Source organism: Panulirus ornatus, chromosome 68, assembly GCF_036320965.1.
Source record: "Panulirus ornatus isolate Po-2019 chromosome 68, ASM3632096v1, whole genome shotgun sequence".
Taxonomy (NCBI): domain Eukaryota; kingdom Metazoa; phylum Arthropoda; class Malacostraca; order Decapoda; family Palinuridae; genus Panulirus; species Panulirus ornatus.
In genome coordinates this window covers 10724984-10738370 of record NC_092291.1, presented here as the reverse complement: position 1 = coordinate 10738370, position 13387 = coordinate 10724984, and the positions used below count along the sequence as shown (strand labels likewise).

General features: G+C 36.1%; 2 protein-coding genes across 2 annotated transcripts in view; both read right to left on the bottom strand.

The window, feature by feature from the left end:
* The window catches only part of LOC139747411 (hemicentin-1-like), a 206042-nt gene that overhangs the window by 181200 nt on the left and 11455 nt on the right, over positions 1-13387 (bottom strand). The window contains exons 3-7 of the mRNA XM_071659742.1: positions 12666-12895; positions 12246-12368; positions 11335-11496; positions 9893-9995; positions 9153-9290 (exon numbers count right to left, since the gene is read on the bottom strand). Coding sequence (XP_071515843.1) covers positions 9153-9290; positions 9893-9995; positions 11335-11496; positions 12246-12368; positions 12666-12895 — 756 coding nt within the window. The remainder of the gene's footprint in view (positions 1-9152; positions 9291-9892; positions 9996-11334; positions 11497-12245; positions 12369-12665; positions 12896-13387) is intronic.
* LOC139747261 (hemicentin-2-like) lies at positions 3880-6613 on the bottom strand. The gene is made up of 4 exons (XM_071659356.1): positions 6476-6613; positions 6056-6178; positions 5147-5307; positions 3880-3904 (listed from the first exon to the last, which is right to left on the bottom strand). Exons 1-4 carry the CDS (start codon positions 6611-6613, stop codon positions 3880-3882), a joined length of 447 nt encoding a protein of 148 aa, XP_071515457.1.

Below are 13387 nucleotides of genomic sequence, written 5' to 3'. Positions count from 1 at the left end.
AAGCAAGAAACATCCATATCTGCTATAAATGAATAGCCTTTTGATCCTCAACCTGCATACTGATCTGTAGAGATAGTCATATGAAATAACTTATTATTAGCGTCACAAATGATCATACCGAGCTGTACAAATGAAGCTAAGCCATCATATTTAACAGGAGGACAGTAAGAACTATATTGGTTTCTTTTTTCCCTATCAAAACATGTTTTGTGATTAAAGCACAAAGCATGTCAGCTGTTGTAACCTTTAAAGACATACCTACATGTATTAGTTGAAATTATTAGGGTGATGAAATCAAACAGAATCAAAGTAGAATACAAAATCCTTTCCAAATGAGAAAAACTGTTATACTACACTTAAAAGATTACTACATAGTTCTTTGGTTAGAAAAGTGAGCCTGTAATTCATAAAAAAATACAACAAAAATGATCAAAGAAAGTCATTCAATAAATACCACATCCATAGAATAAAACTCAACAATATGAACTCTTATTGTCATAACCCTCACTGTTTTTATACCTGTGTTTGTCTTCAATGAAACAATCTATTACATAAGTTAAATACAGTGGTAACAAACCTCCTTAACATCACTTTTATCTAGATGGAAGATTTGGCCAGAAGAAGTGGATGCAATAATCTCAAAAGCTTTGTAGCCTACATGAGAGTGATTACCACAATCCCCCGTCATCACAAATACCACCTGTCAAGGATAGGATACTTTTAGCTGGGGTGTCTTTACAAATCTTTTAATCATGATCAGTTCTAATGCCACTAAAGAAAGATGATATTCATAATTCTAAAATTTTAAACTTAATCTAGCTTGGTGTCAATGTAATATGCACAAAGATATATGCCTCATTCTTCTGATCTCATCTAAAATTAAACCATACTTACAGGAAAGAAACATATTTGTTGATTACTTTGATATTCCTTTAATTAAAAACCATACCACTGTTGTACTGATACAAATTACATAACACCACAGGAATGCACTGACCTGTGACTGCTTCTTTTGTATTAGTTTCAGTACATCATCCAAAAGATAAAAGTCTTTAGCACGAGCATCAGTGAAGACATAGATATAAGAGGATGGAAGACTAACTTCAAGAGCCCTCTTGATTGCTCTTAAAGCCATCTCAGGACAGTCACCACCACCAAAGATGAATGACTGATTTAATGACTCCTGAAATTCCTTTGGATCAGCTGTGACAGTTATGGGTCCCACCTCTGTAATGCAATAACAAACTTTAAGAAGTCATAAATAGACACAGTGTAGTGCTGCTTGGATTCTAATTACCAATACAGCTAAGACAATCAAGCAAAAGAGGCACCCTCTCAGAGGATGAGAAGAGGGGCAAGGATGTACATCAACCGTGCAATGGAAGAATCTTGCAACTTGCTACAGCATTAAAAACTTTGTACATCAAGATTAGCATATTTAATCAAATCACTGTTATAAAAGATTTTATGAGGCTCTGGATTTAGTAATAATGCTGAAAAAGCAGCATTTAGCATTTCTGACCATGGTGCATTCAAGGACTGCCCAGGGTCAAGCGTATAGGTTCAATTCCTGGTTGTGGCAGTCGCCCTACAGTCAACTCAGCTGTTCATCCACCACTAGTGGCTAAGGCATATATATATATATATATATATATATATATATATATATATATATATATATATATATATATATATATATATATATATATATTTTTTTTTTTTTTTTTTTTTGCTTTGTCGCTGTCTCCCGCGTTTGTGAGGTAGCGCAAGGAAACAGACAAAAGAAATGGCCCAACCCACCCCCATACACATGTATATACATATATCCACACACGCAAATATACATACCTACACAGCTTTCCATGGTTTACCCCAGACGCTTCACATGCCCTGATTCAATCCACTGACAGCACGTCAACCCCGGTATACCACATCGATCCAATTCACTCTATTCCTTGCCCTCCTTTCACCCTCCTGCATGTTCAGGCCACGATCACACAAAATCTTCTTCACTCCATCTTTCCACCTCCAATTTGGTCTCCCTCTTCTCCTCGTTCCCTCCACCTCCGACACATATATCCTCTTGGTCAATCTTTCCTCACTCATTCTCTCCATGTGCCCAAACCATTTCAAAACACCCTCTTCTGCTCTCTCAACCACGCTCTTTTTATTTCCACACATCTCTCTTACCCTTACATTACTTACTCGATCAAACCACCTCACACCACACATTGTCCTCAAACATCTCATTTCCAGCACATCCATCCTCCTGCGCACCACTCTATCCATAGCCCACGCCTCGCAACCATACAACATTGTTGGTTCCACTATTCCTTCAAACATACCCATTTTTGCTTTCCGAGATAATGTTCTCGACTTCCACACATTCTTCAAGGCTCCCAGAATTTTCGCCCCCTCCCCCACCCTATGATCCACTTCCGATTCCATGGTTCCATCCGCTGCCAGATCCACTCCCAGATATCTAAAACACTTCACTTCCTCCAGCTGGTGTTATGGTAAGTATGGGCAGCAGTTACACATAGTCTAGCATTTAAGAACAAGCTGACCTTGTACAATTACAGTACCCATTGCATAGAAACATAAACATTATCAGTAATTCATAATTGCAATTTAACAAGCTTATACTGTCTTTTTAACCACTTTTAGATAAGAATAAAGTGTTTCAAAACCATACTGGAATCAAGATTCCCTTACCTTTACTTTTTTATAATAAATAGGGTGTGGATAACCATCATTGCAGTGTACTGACAGCAAAGGTCAATAAAATACAATATGGGTATGATGATTATCCATGTCAAAATAAAATACTACATAGTTGAAATAACTTTTTACTAAAACTCTGTTCACAAATCAACTATAAATACAAGTGTTTTACTAATATCATGCAAATGAAGCTTGACAATAACATAGACATGTACAATTCTGAAATCACTCTTGGTATCTTACCTTTACGGGTCTATGGTAGGTCTCTTTAAAATTAGTAGTAGGTTTAAGTGAAAACCCATGCTCAAAGTTAAGAGAGGGAGAGTCCAGTTGCCCGTACAGTGTACTTGCTCTCACTGCCCACTGAGATGTTGTAACGACCTGCCAAAAGCCAATTTACTAAGAAAGCAGATACCAGGGGAAAACATAATGTACATAGCTTTGCCTGACCATGCAAAGGATGACTGCCCTCTCTCTTACTGACATTTCTTTTTCTTAACCACTTTGCAGCACTACCTAATGTCTTCTATCTATTCATCCAATGAGTGCGTTGGAACAAGTGAAACATGAAATTCCACAATTCTGACCACAATTTTCAAAGAATTTTTATTTCACATTAAACTGAAACCAAAGTTTCCATTCATACCATTTTCATAAACAAAATACTTTCATTGTGAACAATCTAAATTATTCCTCTCACATCTTCATCTAAAATATCTCGAGCCTTCTAATACTCTTACTATATCTAACAATCTGATCCGTGGTCTACCTCTCCTACTTATCATCTTCATTTGTACAACAATATATCTTCCTAATCAGCATATAATTTGCAATACATTCTACATAATCATACCATCCATGCACCTTCTTTATTACTTCTTCACACTACACAATCTTCAAGTTTTTATACCCTTTATAAAAGTGTTGCAAAGCTTATTCATGAAGCTTTATAAATGCTTGTTGTCAATGAAGTAGCACTCACCTGGTGATGGCTCCTTTACTCCTACAATCTTTACATTGTCCATGCTAGAAGATTCTCCACTTCTTTATCCTGGCTTATATCTTCCCCTTGTGGACCAAAGATCTAAAGAGAGACAAGGATTAAATTCCTCTACAACTCACCTTCTTAATGCGAAGTTGACTGGTATTTTCCAGTTAATCTGGGCTGGCTAATCCAAACCTTTGGGTAACCATATAAACAGTTCTGATCATTACTCATCAAGTAACCTTCTTCCAACTGTTTCCATGCACTTCTACATCTAAGCCTTTCCATTATGAAAAACAGTCTGTTATTGGGTACACATATACACATCTATACTTACTTATTATACTTGATCACCCTTTTCCCACATCAGTGAGGTGGTGCCAGGAAACAGATGAAGAAAAAACCATCCACTCATATACGTAAACTCCCATACAGATACATACATATACTTATCAACATATACACATAAACATACATATATACACAAGTACATATTCATACACACATATATTCATATATGAAAGCAGAAATGAGTCACAAGCTGGGGGGGGGATCTGGAAGCAATGATATATCAATACTTTCTAAAGCCTCCTCGCCACCTCATCTCACTAGTGATAGGGCTATTAATTTCTTCCACAGCAAAAACACTTTTGAAGTTGTTATTCAGTTCCTCACATCATCCTCTACTATTTTTCCCTCTGAATCCCATAACCTGATCAGCTGCTCTTAAATCAACAATCTATCTCTAACAAGTTTATGGAAAAAAATTTTATTTTCTCCTGTATTATCCACAATATTCTTTTCAAAATTTCTCTGCAACTCTTTTCTTATTCTGCTATACTCATTCCTTGCTCCCATAAGCATGTGAATGGTAAGAGTAGATACCTTCTTCATAACACTCACCTCAATCTCTAGACATAATGTGCCTACGCAAGTTGCTATAAAGTCATTTTTTCCTTGTGAACATCAACCTACCATACTCACATGATTTCTGGTCAAGGTAAGTTAATCCTCATGGATATAACTTATTTTGCAAAATAAAACAGCATTAAAATCCAAATAAGAAACAGCTCATTCAAAGAATTATGAAGATATTTCCATGGGTGAGAAGATAACAAAATCCTTGTCATCATGAAACTAAAGTCAAGCCCTCCAGTAAAATTATGCACAACAGAAGAAAGGCTACCATTAATGTACAACTTGGATGATAAGCCTATACTCTAAAAACAGATCCAAACTATACACTATTTCTATTCTCATAAGACAGCATATCTACAGTCTGTTTAGAATCCTATAAAAGTATCAATAAAAGTCTATCAGAGACAATGTTAACATTATTAAGAACATTATATCATTTGGTTTCTGAAGGTTTCTTTATACCCAAAACAGCAATCCCTTCTTATTGTATAATCTCAAATGATATGGGAAAAATCTCACCTGAATTTTGGGTTTCTCTCCAGAAACAGAGAGGTGAACTGTTTGAGTGTTCGGTCAATCTGGAGTGGCAAATTTTCTTCACCAGGACCCTCACTTTCACGATCAATGGACAGCAGATTCACTTTACGGGAGTCCAGTGACAGCCTCACAAAATTTAGAACCTGGAATGTGAAGACAAGACAGGCTCCAAGATAGTAAAGAAATACAGACATACAAGGTATATAGACTAAGGTGTGCAGCCACAGTTGGGAAAATTATTGAAGTCCTAAGCCTTTGGAAATTTATTAAGCAAATACAACTTAAAGTGGCAACCAACAATGTGCATGTATTAAGAAGCAAGAAACATCCATATCTGCTATAAATGAATAGCCTTTTGATCCTCAACCTGCATACTGATCTGTAGAGATAGCATATGAAATAACTTATTATTAGCGTCACAAATGATCATACCGAGCTGTACAAATGAAGCTAAGCCATCATATTTAACAGGAGGACAGTAAGAACTATATTGGTTTCTTTTTTCCCTATCAAAACATGTTTTGTGATTAAAGCACAAAGCATGTCAGCTGTTGTAACCTTTAAAGACATACCTACATGTATTAGTTGAAATTATTAGGGTGATGAAATCAAACAGAATCAAAGTAGAATACAAAATCCTTTCCAAATGAGAAAAACTGTTATACTACACTTAAAAGATTACTACATAGTTCTTTGGTTAGAAAAGTGAGCCTGTAATTCATAAAAAAATACAACAAAAATGATCAAAGAAAGTCATTCAATAAATACCACATCCATAGAATAAAACTCAACAATATGAACTCTTATTGTCATAACCCTCACTGTTTTTATACCTGTGTTTGTCTTCAATGAAACAATCTATTACATAAGTTAAATACAGTGGTAACAAACCTCCTTAACATCACTTTTATCTAGATGGAAGATTTGGCCAGAAGAAGTGGATGCAATAATCTCAAAAGCTTTGTAGCCTACATGAGAGTGATTACCACAATCCCCCGTCATCACAAATACCACCTGTCAAGGATAGGATACTTTTAGCTGGGGTGTCTTTACAAATCTTTTAATCATGATCAGTTCTAATGCCACTAAAGAAAGATGATATTCATAATTCTAAAATTTTAAACTTAATCTAGCTTGGTGTCAATGTAATATGCACAAAGATATATGCCTCATTCTTCTGATCTCATCTAAAATTAAACCATACTTACAGGAAAGAAACATATTTGTTGATTACTTTGATATTCCTTTAATTAAAAACCATACCACTGTTGTACTGATACAAATTACATAACACCACAGGAATGCACTGACCTGTGACTGCTTCTTTTGTATTAGTTTCAGTACATCATCCAAAAGATAAAAGTCTTTAGCACGAGCATCAGTGAAGACATAGATATAAGAGGATGGAAGACTAACTTCAAGAGCCCTCTTGATTGCTCTTAAAGCCATCTCAGGACAGTCCACCACCACCAAAGATGAATGACTGATTTAATGACTCCTGAAATTCCTTTGGATCAGCTGTGACAGTTATGGGTCCCACCTCTGTAATGCAATAACAAACTTTAAGAAGTCATAAATAGACACAGTGTAGTGCTGCTTGGATTCTAATTACCAATACAGCTAAGACAATCAAGCAAAAGAGGCACCCTCTCAGAGGATGAGAAGAGGGGCAAGGATTACATCACCGTGCAATGGAAGAATCTTGCAACTTGCTACAGCATTAAAAACTTTGTACATCAAGATTAGCATATTTAATCAAATCACTGTTATAAAAGATTTTATGAGGCTCTGGATTTAGTAATAATGCTGAAAAAGCAGCATTTAGCATTTCTGACCATGGTGCATTCAGGACTGCCCAGTCAAGCGTATAGGTTCAATTCCTGGTTGTGGCAGTCGCCCTACAGTCAACTCAGCTGTTCATCCACCACTAGTGGCTAAGGCATATATATATATATATATATAAATAAATATATATATAATATATAAATATATATATATATATATATAATATATAATATATATATATATTATATATATATATTTTTTTTTTTTTTTTTTTTTTTTTGCTTTGTCGCTGTCTCCCGCGTTTGTGAGGTAGCGCAAGGAAACAGACAAAAGAAATGGCCCAACCCACCCCCATACACATGTATATACATATATCCACACACGCAAATATACATACCTACACAGCTTTCCATGGTTTACCCCAGACGCTTCACATGCCCTGATTCAATCCACTGACAGCACGTCAACCCCGGTATAACCACATCGATCCAATTCACTCTATTCCTTGCCCTCCTTTCACCCTCCTGCATGTTCAGGCCACGATCACACAAAATCTTTTCACTCCATCTTTCCACCTCCAATTTGGTCTCCCTCTTCTCCTCGTTCCCTCCACCTCCGACACATATATCCTCTTGGTCAATCTTTCCTCACTCATTCTCTCCATGTGCCCAAACCATTTCAAAACACCCTCTTCTGCTCTCTCAACCACACTCTTTTTATTTCCACACATCTCTCTTACCCTTACGTTACTTACTCGATCAAACCACCTCACACCACACATTGTCCTCAAACATCTCATTTCCAGCACATCCATCCTCCTGCGCACAACTCTATCCATAGCCCACGCCTCGCTACCATACAACATTGTTGGAACCACTATTCCTTCAAACATACCCATTTTTGCTTTCCGAGATAATGTTCTCGACTTCCACACATTCTTCAAGGCTCCCAGGATTTTCGCCCCCTCCCCCACCCTATGATCCACTTCTGCTTCCACGGTTCCATCCGCTGTCAGATCCACTCCCAGATATCTAAAACACTTTACTTCCTCCAGTTTTTCTCCATTCAAACTTACCTCCCAATTGACTTGACCCTCAACCCTACTGTACCTAATTACCTTGCTCTTATTCACATTTACACTTAACTTTCTTCTTTCACACACTTTACCAAACTCAGTCACCAGCTTCTGCAGTTTCTCACATGAATCAGCCACCAGCGCTGTATCATCAGCGAACAACAACTGACTCACTTCCCAAGCTCTCTCATCCCCAACAGACTTCATACTTGCCCCTCTTTCCAAAACTCTTGCATTCACCTCCCTAACAACCCCATCCATAAACAAATTAAACAACCATGGAGACATCACACACCCCTGCCGCAAACCTACATTCACTGAGAACCAATCACTTTCCTCTCTTCCTACACATACACATGCCTTACATCCTTGATAAAAACTTTTCACTGCTTCTAACTACTTGCCTCCCACACCATATATTCTTAATACCTTCCACAGAGCATCTCTATCAACTCTATGATATGCCTTCTCCAGATCCATAAATGCTACATACAAATCCATTTGCTTTTCTAAGTATTTCTCACATGTATGTATTCATAGGTCAAAATAAAATGTTTGACAATATATATCTATGAGGAGGCAGGTTATGAGCGGATAATGGCAGCAAACACCTGCATTTTGTTAAGTGAGCAAGAGGTAGATTTCTTGGTGGAGGATGTGGGAAGCTGGTGTTATGGTAAGGATGGGCAGCAGTTACACATAGTCTAGCATTTAAGAAGCAGAGCTGACCTTGTACAATTACAGTACCCATTGCATAGAAACATAAACATTATCAGTAATTCATAATTGCAATTTAACAAGCTTATACTGTCTTTTTAACCACTTTTAGATAAGAATAAAGTGTTTCAAAACCATACTGGAATCAAGATTCCCTTACCTTTACTTTTTTATAATAAATAGGGTGTGGATAACCATCATTGCAGTGTACTGACAGCAAAGGTCAATAAAATACAATATGGGTATGATGATTATCCATGTCAAAATAAAATACTACATAGTTGAAATAACTTTTTACTAAAACTCTGTTCACAAATCAACTATAAATAAAGTGTTTACTAATATCATGCAAATGAAGCTTGACAATAACATAGACATGTACAATTCTGAAATCACTCTTGGGTATCTTACCTTTGATGGGTCTATGGTAGGTCTCTTTAAAATTAGTAGTAGGTTTAAGTGAAAACCCATGCTCAAAGTTAAGAGAGGAGAGTCCAGTTGCCCGTACAGTGTACTTGCTCTCACTGCCCACTGAGATGTTGTAACGACCTGCCAAAAGCCAATTTACTAAGAATGCAGATACCAGGGGAAAACATAATGTACATAGCTTTGCCTGACCAGTGCAAAGGATGACTGCCCTCTCTCTTACTGACATTTCTTTTTCTTAACCACTTTGCAGCACTACCTAATGTCTTCTATCTATTCATCCAATGAGTGCGTTGGAACAAGTGAAACATGAAATTCCACAATTCTGACCACAATTTTCAAAGAATTTTTATTTCACATTAAACTGAAACCAAAGTTTCCATTCATACCATTTTCATAAACAAAATACTTTCATTGTGAACAATCTAAATTATTCCTCTCACATCTTCATCTAAAATATCTCGAGCCTTCTAATACTCTTACTATATCTAACAATCTGATCCGTGGTCTACCTCTCCTACTTATCATCTTCATTTGTACAACAATATATCTTCCTAATCAGCATATAATTTGCAATACATTCTACATAATCATACCATCCATGCACCTTCTTTATTACTTCTTCACACTACACAATCTTCAAGTTTTTATACCCTTTATAAAAGTGTTGCAAAGCTTATTCATGAAGCTTTATAAATGCTTGTTGTCAATGAAGTAGCACTCACCTGGTGATGGCTCCTTTACTCCTACAATCTTTACATTGTCCAGTGCTAGAAGATTCTCCACTTCTTTATCCTGGCTTATATCTTCCCCTTGTGGACCAAAGATCTAAAGAGAGACAAGGATTAAATTCCTCTACAACTCACCTTCTTAATGCGAAGTTGACTGGTATTTTCCAGTTAATCTGGGCTGGCTAATCCAAACCTTTGGGTAACCATATAAACAGTTCTGATCATTACTCATCAAGTAACCTTCTTCCAACTGTTTCCATGCACTTCTACATCTAAGCCTTTCCATTATGAAAAACAGTCTGTTATTGGGTACACATATACACATCTATACTTACTTATTATACTTGATCACCCTTTCCCACATCAGTGAGGTGGTGCCAGGAAACAGATGAAGAAAAAACCATCCACTCATATACGTAAACTCCCATACAGATACATACATATACTTATCAACATATACACATAAACATACATATATACACAAGTACATATTCATACACACATATATTCATATATGAAAGCAGAAATGAGTCACAAGCTGGGGGGGGGGATCTGGAAGCAATGATATATCAATACTTTCTAAAGCCTCCTCGCCACCTCATCTCACTAGTGATAGGGCTATTAATTTCTTCCACAGCAAAAACACTTTTGAAGTTGTTATTCAGTTCCTCACATCATCCTCTACTATTTTTCCCTCTGAATCCCATAACCTGATCAGCTGCTCTTAAATCAACAATCTATCTCTAACAAGTTTATGGAAAAAAATTTTATTTTCTCCTGTATTATCCACAATATTCTTTTCAAAATTTCTCTGCAACTCTTTTCTTATTCTGCTATACTCATTCCTAGCTCCCATAAGCATGTGAATGGTAAGAGTAGATACCTTCTTCATAACACTCACCTCAATCTCTAGACATAATGTGCCTACGCAAGTTGCTATAAAGTCATTTTTTCCTTGTGAACATCAACCTACCATACTCACATGATTTCTGGTCAAGGTAAGTTAATCCTCATGGATATAACTTATTTTGCAAAATAAAACAGCATTAAAATCCAAATAAGAAACAGCTCATTCAAAGAATTATGAAGATATTTCCATGGGTGAGAAGATAACAAAATCCTTGTCATCATGAAACTAAAGTCAAGCCCTCCAGTAAAATTATGCACAACAGAAGAAAGGCTACCATTAATGTACACTTGGATGATAAGCCTATACTCTAAAAACAGATCCAAACTATACACTATTTCTATTCTCATAAGACAGCATATCTACAGTCTGTTTAGAATCCTATAAAAGTATCAATAAAAGTCTATCAGAGACAATGTTAACATGTATTAAGAACATTATATCATTTGGTTTCTGAAGGTTTCTTTATACCCAAAACAGCAATCCCTTTCTTATTGTATAATCTCAAATGATATGGGAAAAATCTCACCTGAATTTTGGGTTTCTCTCCAGAAACAGAGATGGTGAACTGTTTGAGTGTTCGGTCAATCTGGAGTGGCAAATTTTCTTCACCAGGACCCTCACTTTCACGATCAATGGACAGCAGATTCACTTTACGGGAGTCCAGTGACAGCCTCACAAAATTTAGAACCTGGAATGTGAAGACAAGACAGGCTCCAAGATAGTAAAGAAATACAGACATACAAGGTATATAGACTAAGGTGTGCAGCCACAGTTGGGAAAATTATTGAAGTCCTAAGCCTTTGGAAATTTATTAAGCAAATACAACTTAAAGTGGCAACCAACAATGTGCATGTATTAAGAAGCAAGAAACATCCATATCTGCTATAAATGAATAGCCTTTTGATCCTCAACCTGCATACTGATCTGTAGAGATAGGCATATGAAATAACTTATTATTAGCGTCACAAATGATCATACCGAGCTGTACAAATGAAGCTAAGCCATCATATTTAACAGGAGGACAGTAAGAACTATATTGGTTTCTTTTTTCCCTATCAAAACATGTTTTGTGATTAAAGCACAAAGCATGTCAGCTGTTGTAACCTTTAAAGACATACCTACATGTATTAGTTGAAATTATTAGGGTGATGAAATCAAACAGAATCAAAGTAGAATACAAAATCCTTTCCAAATGAGAAAAACTGTTATACTACACTTAAAAGATTACTACATAGTTCTTTGGTTAGAAAAGTGAGCCTGTAATTCATAAAAAAATACAACAAAAATGATCAAAGAAAGTCATTCAATAAATACCACATCCATAGAATAAAACTCAACAATATGAACTCTTATTGTCATAACCCTCACTGTTTTTATACCTGTGTTTGTCTTCAATGAAACAATCTATTACATAAGTTAAATACAGTGGTAACAAACCTCCTTAACATCACTTTTATCTAGATGGAAGATTTGGCCAGAAGAAGTGGATGCAATAATCTCAAAAGCTTTGTAGCCTACATGAGAGTGATTACCACAATCCCCCGTCATCACAAATACCACCTGTCAAGGATAGGATACTTTTAGCTGGGGTGTCTTTACAAATCTTTTAATCATGATCAGTTCTAATGCCACTAAAGAAAGATGATATTCATAATTCTAAAATTTTAAACTTAATCTAGCTTGGTGTCAATGTAATATGCACAAAGATATATGCCTCATTCTTCTGATCTCATCTAAAATTAAACCATACTTACAGGAAAGAAACATATTTGTTGATTACTTTGATATTCCTTTAATTAAAAACCATACCACTGTTGTACTGATACAAATTACATAACACCACAGGAATGCACTGACCTGTGACTGCTTCTTTTGTATTAGTTTCAGTACATCATCCAAAAGATAAAAGTCTTTAGCACGAGCATCAGTGAAGACATAGATATAAGAGGATGGAAGACTAACTTCAAGAGCCCTCTTGATTGCTCTTAAAGCCATCTCAGGACAGTCACCACCACCAAAGATGAATGACTGATTTAATGACTCCTGAAATTCCTTTGGATCAGCTGTGACAGTTATGGGTCCCACCTCTGTAATGCAATAACAAACTTTAAGAAGTCATAAATAGACACAGTGTAGTGCTGCTTGGATTCTAATTACCAATACAGCTAAGACAATCAAGCAAAAGAGGCACCCTCTCAGAGGATGAGAAGAGGGGCAAGGATGTACATCAGCCGTGCAATGGAAGAATCTTGCAACTTGCTACAGCATTAAAAACTTTGTACATCAAGATTAGCATATTTAATCAAATCACTGTTATAAAAGATTTTATGAGGCTCTGGATTTAGTAATAATGCTGAAAAAGCAGCATTTAGCATTTCTGACCATGGTGCATTCAAGGACTGCCCAGGGTCAAGCGTATAGGTTCAATTCCTGGTTGTGGCAGTCGCCCTACAGTCAACTCAGCTGTTCATCCACCACTAGTGGCTAAGGCATATATATATATATATATATATATATATATATATATATATATATATATATATATATATATATATATATATATATATATATTTTTTTTT